This window comes from Carlito syrichta, unplaced genomic scaffold (genome assembly GCF_000164805.1).
Source record: "Carlito syrichta isolate Samal-C Ts95f unplaced genomic scaffold, Tarsius_syrichta-2.0.1 Scaffold301545, whole genome shotgun sequence".
In the NCBI taxonomy this organism is placed as follows: Eukaryota; Metazoa; Chordata; class Mammalia; order Primates; family Tarsiidae; genus Carlito; species Carlito syrichta.
Window position 1 is genome coordinate 19,239 of NW_007245641.1, and position 9,275 is coordinate 28,513.

General features: G+C 56.9%; 1 protein-coding gene across 1 annotated transcript in view; it reads right to left on the reverse strand.

The window, feature by feature from the left end:
- MOV10 (Mov10 RISC complex RNA helicase) overlaps positions 1-9,275 on the reverse strand; it is a 13,140-nt gene that overhangs the window by 3,048 nt on the left and 817 nt on the right. Inside the window, exons 2-12 of the mRNA XM_008054842.2 lie at positions 8,861-9,096; positions 8,438-8,696; positions 7,336-7,470; positions 5,971-6,139; positions 4,493-4,647; positions 4,086-4,262; positions 3,823-3,970; positions 2,945-3,103; positions 2,634-2,737; positions 2,357-2,454; positions 2,040-2,256 (exon numbers count right to left, since the gene is read on the reverse strand). Coding sequence (XP_008053033.1) covers positions 2,040-2,256; positions 2,357-2,454; positions 2,634-2,737; positions 2,945-3,103; positions 3,823-3,970; positions 4,086-4,262; positions 4,493-4,647; positions 5,971-6,139; positions 7,336-7,470; positions 8,438-8,696; positions 8,861-9,096 — 1,857 coding nt within the window. The remainder of the gene's footprint in view (positions 1-2,039; positions 2,257-2,356; positions 2,455-2,633; positions 2,738-2,944; positions 3,104-3,822; positions 3,971-4,085; positions 4,263-4,492; positions 4,648-5,970; positions 6,140-7,335; positions 7,471-8,437; positions 8,697-8,860; positions 9,097-9,275) is intronic.

Here is a 9,275-nt window from a genome sequence, read left to right on the forward strand (position 1 = left end):
GCTCCCGGCCACCGCAGCCTCCAGCTGCCGGGCTCCCGCGATCCTTTCGGCCTCAGCCTTCTGAGTAGCCGGAATTACAGGCATGCGCTACCACGCCCGGCTGATTTTTTGATTTATTGTAGAGATGAGGTCTCGCCTGCCCAGGCGGGTCTCGAACCCGCGGGCTCAGGCAATCCACTCATCTCAGCCTCCCAAAGGCACGCGACTACAGGCTGAGCCACCGAGCCCAGCTCCAAATTAGTTTTAAAAACGGGAAATTGGCCAGTACTCGGGAAAGCAGAAGCAGGAGGATTGCTCGAGGCCAGGAATTTGAGACCAGCCTGGGCAACATAACAAGACTCCGTCTGTCTCAACACAAAAATTAAAAAAAAAAAAGGCGGCCAGGCTCGGTGACTCACCTTGTAATCCCAGCACTCTGGGAGGCCGAGGCAAGAGGACTGCCTGAGTCTGTGGGTTCAAGACCCGCCCGGGAAACTTGGTGAGACCTCATCTCTACAATAAAAAAATGAGCTGGGCGTGGTAGCGTGCGCCTGTAAGTTCCAGCTACTTGGAAGACTGAGGCAGAAGGATCGCCGGAGCCCAACAGGTCAAGGCTGCAGTGACTGGGAGCATGCCACTGCCCTCCAGCCTGGGTACCAGAGTGAGACTCTAACTCAAAAACAACCAAAAAAAACCCCTAAATAAATAAATAAATAAATAAAAGTTGGGTGTGGTGGTGTAAGCCTTAAAGTTCTGGCTATTCTGGAGGTTAAGGCAAGAGGAGGACTGCTGGAGCCCAGGAGTTCATGGTTACAGTGAGCTATGATTGTGCCATTACGCTTCAGCCTGGGTAACAGAGGGAGATGCTATCTCAAACAAACAAGCACACACCTGAAAAGTTAGGGAGCCACTGCCAGATTTCAAATTTGCCAAGGCAGGACAGTACAAAAACAGATTATCCTCTACTATGACTGTCACTTGATGAGACAAATAAGAGGTAATGACACAATAGCTAAGATTTATCAAATGAACACTTAGTGACAGCCTGAAACTCATCTAAGCATTTTAGATGGCTGAAGTCACTAACTTAAAGAAGCTCTTTAAACTGGGTGCAGTGGCTGACTCCTGTAATACCAGCACTTTGGGAGGCAGAGGCGAGAGGACTGCCTGAGCTCACGGGTTTGAGACCAGCCCGGGCAACTTGGCAATACCTTTCCCCTGCCATTAAAAAACAAAATTAGCCAGGCATGGTGGCACAGGCCTGTGGTTCCGGTTACATGGAAGGCTGAGGCAGAAGGAGTCCAGGAGATTGAGACTGCGGTGGCCTTGAGTGTGCCACTGCACTCCCGCCTGGGTGACAGTGAGACTCCGACTCAAAAAAAGATAGAAGCTCTTTAATTTGCTTTTGTTTTCTTTTGAGTTGAGTTCTCACTCTGTCACCCAGCCTGGAGTGCAGTGGCATGATCACAGCTCACCACAGCCTCGATCTCCTGGGCTCAGGTGAACCTTCCTCCCTCCTGAGTAGCTGGACTATAGGCACGCACCACCATACCTGGCTAGTTTTTTGTAGAGACAAGTTCTCGCTACGTTTCCCAGGCTGGTCTCAAACTCTTGGGCTCCAGCAATGCTCCTGCCCCAGCCTCCCCAAAGTGCTGAGATTACAGGCGTAAGCCACTGTGCCTAGCCAAGCTCTTTAATTTATGTTTAGGTTTATGAAAAACTGTCTTGTCCTGGTTTTTCTCACTTCTCCTTGGAATGCCCAGAAACCTTCTCTGGGATCCTCACCAGACACATCCTCATCTGTGGGAACCCCTGACCACCCCAAGGGTCTAGAATGTATGGAGAAGCCCCCGGGTCCAGAGTGTAATCACTTGCTGAGTCACACAGACAAGCAGCAGCGGTGACGGGGCTTCCACTGACCAGTTTGGTCTCTGCACATCACGCAGCCTCTGAGCAACAGCACTGCGTGCAGGGAGCCCTGGGTGGGGGAGAGACACGTGGCGTGGGAAGGCCAGGTGCCGAGGGGAGGCAAGGGCGGGAGGAGGCGAGGGCCTGAGTACCTGTAGTTTTGCAGCAGCTTGGTTATGAGCTGGGGGTCGTAGCCGTCAGGGCTCTTCTTGTACAGGGTGTTGAAGGTGAGCAGCCGCTCCAGCAGTGAGTACCCCAGCCCGTGCTTCTGGGTTAGCGGGGAACGCAGCACAGGCCCCAGCTGCCGTGGATCTCCGGCCAGCACCAGCTGCCCTCCCGGGTTGCCCGTCTCCTTCACTTCCATCAGCCCTGGGGAGGAGGGGCGGCGTGGGGAGAAAGGGGAGTGCTGGGACCTCCCTGAGCCCACGCGGGGTGCCTGCCACACCTGCAGCCCACCCGAGTCCCTCACCTGCGATGGCCACCAGACTTTCAGGCTCCATGCAGTGGCCAGCCTCATCGATGAAGATGTGGGTGAAGTGACCAATGGGAAACTGGGCCGAGACCAACCTGGGAGGCGTCAGGCCAGGGGGGTCATATCTGGGCAGCCCGCGCCCCAACCAGAATGTCCACCCAACCTGGCCCCTCACGTCCCCCCCCGAAGCCACGCCTCCCCATCTCCCCAACCCCAAAACGCCTTCACTTACACTTCTGGTTAAGAGAGACACACACACAAACATGCTCCCCACCTGCTGGCAGTGATGAGGGTGGTAATTAAGACACGATATTCCTGCAGCTTCTTCTTGGCAGGAAACACATACTCCCCCTTCTTTGCATCCCAGTTACAGCAGGGCTGTGGATTGCGAAGGGGGAAGAGGCCTGACGCTGGCTCTGAGCCCCTCCAACCACTGTACCCACCCCCACTTCACAGACAAGGGTCCCCAGGCCCAGACCAAAGCCAGTATCAGAATCCAGGTCTCTGAGGTTCCTGGCTCCAGTGTCTGCCCACGGGCCTGCCAGGCATCTGCCGTCCCTCCGTCCTCTGCACTTTCCCGGGTACCTTGATGTCTTCAGGCACCATGCGGATGTCCCTGCTGGGAGCCAGGAGGCGGTAGATGGAGCTGGGCAGGTGGATCCGGAGCCGCTGGCAGAGAAGGTCGGCCCCTGAGTTGGACGGAGCGCAGGCCAGGATGTGGGCTTTGGGCAGGTGCTTCACCACCTGAGACGCGGAGAAGCAGCGTGTGAGAAGGACGCAGCTTCGAGATTTGGCTGGGACTTGGGACGGGACACTGAAGCCTTTGCCGCCCCTGGCTGAGGCAGGCAGGAACACAAAGGCGAGTTCGGGTCCGGGGCTCCTGCTAGTCCGGGTGGCGCTGTATTTTATTTATTTATTTACTTATTTGTTGGAGTCTCACGGTCGCCCAGGCTGGAGTGCAGTGGCATGTTCAGGCCTCCATAGCCTAGACCTACTGGGCTCAGGTGATCCTTCCACTTCAGCCTTCCAAGTAGTTGGAATTACAGGCACGCACCACCACGCCCGGCTAGTTTTTTAATTTATGGTAGAGATGAGGTCTCCCCAGGTTGCCCAGGCTGGTGTCGAAGCCCTGGGCTCAGGCATTCCTCTTGCCTCGACCTCCCAAAGTGCTGGGATGACAGGCATGAGCCACCACACCCGGCAGACAGCACCTTAATGCTGACCAACTGTGGCAGCAAATATACAAGTCTACGATGACCGAAATCTGAAGGGGAACTCTAAGAGTCCCGCAGTGCCCAACCTGTACAACAGTGCTCCACTGCCACAATGAGCCTAACTCCCCGCATCCCCTTTCGATGTGTGCTCGGAAGCAGGAGCATTCAGGCAGTGGGAGGGAACCAGAGCCTGGGGACAGCTGTTCGGTGCGGGGGGGAGTGCGGCCCCGGTCTCTGCTCAGGCCCCACCTGCTTAATGGCTTCCACTAACGTGACGGTCTTGCCGGTGCCTGGAGGCCCAAAGATAATGTACGGGGCTGGACGGGTGGTGCCCAGGACAATGTGCTTCATGGCCTGCAGCTGTTCGGGGTTCGACTCCAGACTCCGGTCGTACAGCCTGGCAGAGGGGCCGGGAACGCGCGCATGAAGTCGCCCAGCGACCCGGAGGTTTCCCTGACTCCGCTCCCCACACCCGCACGCCAAGCGGCCCAGAACTCCCGCGGCAGTCTCACTTGAACTTCACATCTGAGGGCAGCAGCGGGACCCCGCGGGGGGCCACAGGAAAGAGCATGGGCCACAGCGGCCAGCGCCCCGTCAGCTCCAGGGCACGGTGCTGGACCCGCAGGGGCTGGCGGTTGAAGGTGAAGTTCACCTTGAAGGTAAGCCCATCCACAAAGCGGCTCAGGAGGCTGTGGGCAGGGAGAGGAGGAAGTGAGTCCGTCGGGGCGGGCGGGGGGGTCGGCAATAAAAGGCCAGGACCCTTTCCCCCAGCCCTTCCAAGACCTCCATGCAAAGCTCTCTAGGAGAGGAAGCTGACACAGCATCCCAGGGAACCCCGAAGAGAAACACTCGTCCATCCCTGGCCTCAGAGAGGAGCTCGTAGATCCTTCCGGCAGCTCAGGGTCCCCCCAACACCCACCTCGTGGGAAAGCTCAGCTTGACTCGGTCCAATTCCACCCTGTGCACAAAGCCCTTGTAGGTGACGGGGTCTTCCTGATGCGTCTCAGAGGCCAAAAGGGCAAACAGGTGGTCACCCCGTAGTACTGAGGGGCGGCTCTCGGTCACTCCGGGCACCTGAGGGGTGTGAACACGAGCAAGCTCCTGCTCCAGGGATGCACATCAGAGGACCCAGCCCCCAGGCTCTGCAGGCTCCAGAGGAGCAAAGGCTGAGGCTCCAGTCTTCGTCCCCAAGACTCGGGGAGTTGTGCTATCCCTGCAACCCTCCTTCCTCTCCCACCAGACAGGACAGGAGTCAGGGAAGAGACCAGTTCTCCCGAGTGCTCGGAGACGCTAAGCCCAGGAACCTGGAATCTCCGGTGCAAACCGCTCTCTTGGCTAGCTCGGTTCCTCCTCTACCTCTAAAATCTTCAAGGCCGGGCATGTTGGCTCATGCCTGCCATCCCAGCACTTTGGGAGGCCAAGGCAAGAGGAATGCCTGAGCCTAGAGGTTTTTTGCTTTTGAGTCAGAGTCTCTGTCATCCAGGCTGGAGTGCAGTGGCATGCTCACAGCCATCACAGCCTTGACCTGTTGGGCTCAGGCGATTCTCCCGCCTCAGACTTCCAAGTAGCTGGAGCTACAAGTGCACGTCATCACACCTGGCCAATTTTTTAAATTTATTGTAGGGATGAGGTTTCAACAAATTGTTCAGACTGGTCTTGAACCCTAGGGTTCAGGTAATCCTCTCACCTCTACCTCCCAAAGTGCTAGAATTACAGGTGAGAGCCACAAGTGTGAGCTACCATGTCCTGAGACCAGCCCGGGCAACTTGTCCAGACCTCATCTCTGCAATAAATAAAAAATTAGCCAGGCGTGGTAGCACACGCCTGTAGTTCCGGCTACTTGGAAGGCTGAGGCGGAAGGATCGCCGGAGCCCAGCAGGTCGCGGCTGCGGTGGCCGGGAGCGGCCACTGCACTCCAGTCTGGGTGATGGAGTGAGACTCCAACTCAAAAAAAAAAAAACCCTCACTTCCTGCAGGAATCTTGCCTTGACCGTCCTCACTCTCCCTTCCCTCCTGCTCTTATGTATGGAAATTCTATCTCGTGTCATTCTGGGCTCAAACGTACATGCTGAAAATCTGAGAGCGAGAAAGGGTCCCAAGAGTTATCCCGTCCAGTTCAGAGCTTTTCAGATAAGGAACTAAGGTCTAGAGGAGGCGAGGGACTTGTCTAAAGTTGCACCGCCGGTGGAAGCAAAGCCCGAACTCAGCCCCAGCTCCTTCCTGCTGTCTTGCGCTGATGCCTCCCTCTTTGGGCCCAGGATGCCGCCCTGCTTCCTGCCGAGCCTTTGGGGCAGGGGCCTCTTCCCTTTCCTCGTGCTGTGGCTTGCTCTCGGAAATAGTGCTGCTTACAGCCTGTGGGTTGAGACCCCCCTCCTCACACCCGATCTGAGCCCCGACCTCCAGGGTGAGCAGCCTGGGCTTCTGGTCGACGGGGTCCCAGGTCATGGGCACCGACTCCAGGTCATAGTGCCGGATGTCGTGCTCCATCTGCAGTTCCTCCAGGTGCAGAAGCAGCCGCAGCTTCACCTCGTAGTTCCTCCCCTTCAGGGATGTCTCCAGCTGGGCCCTGCAGTGATGGGAGGGCAGAGAGGGGGTCAGGCAACCCCGGTTCCCAGGAGCACCCACGCTCTCCCACTCGAAGCTCTGAAACAAAGAAAACTTTGAAAAGCAGGGAGAGGCCAGGCCCAGTGGCTTGTGCCTGTAATCCCTGCACTTTGGGAGGCCAAGGCAGGAGGACTGCTTGAGCCCAGGACTCTGAGACCAGTCTGGGCAACATCGTGAGACCTTGTCTTGACAAAAAATTAAAAATGAGCCAGGCGAGTGGCACAATCCTGTCATCCCAGCTACTTGGAAGGCTGAGATAGAAGGATCACCTGAGTCCAGGAAGTCAAGGCTTCGGTGAGCCGTGATCTTGCCACTGCACTCCAGCCAGCCTGGGCAACAGAGTAAGACCCCCAAGAACCTCAAAAAACAAAAATAAAAGACACAGTCTCGACCTGCTGGGCTTAGGCAATCCCTCTGCCTCAACCTTCCAAGGAGCTGGAACTACAGGCGGTGCCACACACCTGGCTAATTTCCTGATTTATTGTAGAGACAAGGTCTTGCCAGAAGGGTAGAGAAGTAGATGGGAGTCAAAGACCCCAAGGAAGGGAGCCTTGGCTCTTGTTTCCTTGGATGCCCCTGCTCCCACCTCAGACCTGACTCAGCAACTGCACTGTGGATCTCTTTTTTTTTTTTTGAGTTGGAGTCTCACTCTGTCGCCCTGGCTGGAGTGCAGTGGCATGCTCACAGCCACTGCAGCCTCGACCTACTGGGCTCGGGTGATCCTTCCCCCTCAGTCTTCCAAGTAGCTGAAACTACAGATGACCACCACCACGCCTGGCTAATTTTTTGATTCCTTGTAGAGACGAGGTCTCACCAAGTGGCCCAGGCTGGTCTCTAACCCGTGGGCTCAGGCCATCCTCTTGCCTCAGCCTCCCAAAGTGCCGGGATTACAGATGTGAGCCACCGCACTCAGCAGTTCAGCTGTTTGTAGCACTCATCGCTCCATGAAACTATACACTGCTCTCCTCTGGAACGGGCCAGGCCCTTGTTAGACGGGTTGACCCTGGATGGCGCTTGGCGCACAGCACATGATCAGTAAGGGAAGGAACAAACAGAACCTCGGGAGTTTGAGGACTGAGGAGTCAGGGCCATGGGATGAAGCCAGCAGGGAAAGGACAGAGGGCGGGGAAGAGTGTGGGGTGCGGGGGTGGCACTTACTTGATCTCAGCGATCTCCTTTGGGGCAGTGAAGATACTTGTTCTCTGAAGAAGCATGGGGAGCAGCTGCCTGAGGCGGGGAGGCGGGTAGTATGTCCCCAGGGCCAAACTGAACTCCAGGTCATAACCCTTCGCACTGCAGGGGCAAAGGAAGACACACTAGCGCAGACACCGAAACCCCTGACCCTCCAAGTCTCTGAGCACGCCCTTCTGGGGAGGTGCACGAGGCCCTTCTATGACACTTCTGTGCTCAAGGATGCCGAGCTCACCAGCTCATATGGCTGCGCCTCCGAGGTTGGCCCATTCTTGCTTTTGGAAAGCACGATACTTAGAAATGCTTTAAAAAACTGCTGTGTAAGTAGGCCAGGTGCAGCGGCTCATGCCTGTCATTCCAGCACTTTGGAAGGTCGAAGCAGGAGGACTGCCTGAGCCCAGGAGTTCGAGACCAGCCTGGGCGACAGAGTGAATGGAAGACTTAGCCAGGAGCCTGGAGTCCCAGCTACTCAGGAGGTTGAGGCAGGAGCACTGTGTGAGCCCAGGAAGCGCAGGTTGCGGTGGCTGTGAGTGTGCTACTGCGCTCCAGCCTCAGCCTGGGTGACAGAGTGAGACCATAATGCAAAAAAACGAAACAACAACAACAAAAAACAGAGACAGAGGGATGTCTGTAGTGGGCTGCCTCGGAATCCATCACACAGTGAAAATACTAGAATATCCTGGGTACGGTGGCTCAGACCCGGAATTCCAGCACGTTGGGAGGCCAAGGCAAGAGGATTGCCTACGGCCAGGTGTTCGAGACCAGACTGGGAAACTTAGTGAGACCGCATCTCTACAATAAATCAAAAAATTAGCCAGGTGTGGTGGCACATGCCTGTGGTTTCCAGCTACTTGGAAGGCTGAGGCAAGAGGATCACCTGAGCCCAGCAATCAAGGTCGCGGTGGCCGTGAGCATGCTACTACACTCCAGCCTGGGTGACTGCGAGACCCAACTCAAAAAAAGAAAGAAAAAGAGAACACTAAAATGTGTCCACACTGTCCTGATACCTGCTGCTCATCTGCAACCTTCTTCCTAGACAGAAAGTCTCTGGGACCCAGGAGGGAGTTACCGGTCAGGTCTCTCTCCTTCCTCTATCCGGGTGGTCACCACGGGGTTGCCAGTGATCCGAGTCCGCTTGAAGGGAGTCGTGGGCTTCAGCTGGGCAGCCAGGGAGCTGTGGGCGATGGCAGCCAAGAAGCGAGCGATGTAGAAAGTGCCAGCTCCTTCGGAACCAGACTCCCCAGGTCCCAGCAGCTCCCAGAGCACCGTGGCTGGGAAGTAGCCCACGAAGTTGGTCTCACAATGGACGTGGAGCTCATAACATTCACCTGGAGGAGGAGGGCTGCGTGAATGGAGGTGGGGACCCTCCCACCGGCCCTCTTCCCTTGGACACGTCCCCAGACAGCCCCAGCCCTGGGCAAGGGATCACCGGTGGCCTCCTAGAGCGCCAGCACCACCTAGGCAGGCCCCTGTCCACCGGAAGGCCACTCACCGGGGCCCAGTGGGCAGGGCAGCTCCCGGTCTCCGTTGTAGAAAGCAAACTGCGGTGTCCGGCAGAGAGGGAAGAGGTGTGTGAGGGTGACAGGCTGAGTTCCTCCATTCCGCAGCCGCAGGGTCAGCACTTCCTTGCGGTTCAAGTCCAGGCGGATAAGGAGCTGCCCGTCTCGGGTTTCATGGGGTCCCTGGACTTCCACATCCACCCCATGCTTCCCATGAAGATATTCGGCCCTGGGGAGAATGGGAGCCAAAGGGCGGGTGGGTGGGAGGGGTCCGGACTTGAAGGTTTACCCTGGGAAAAGTTTCAGGCTTGGGAGGCTGGCCAGGAGCCATCATGCGCAGGAAGCTCCCTCCTCCCCCTAGAGCAATTCCCCGCCCTTCCCCCATTCCTCCAAGGGGCCCTTCCCCCC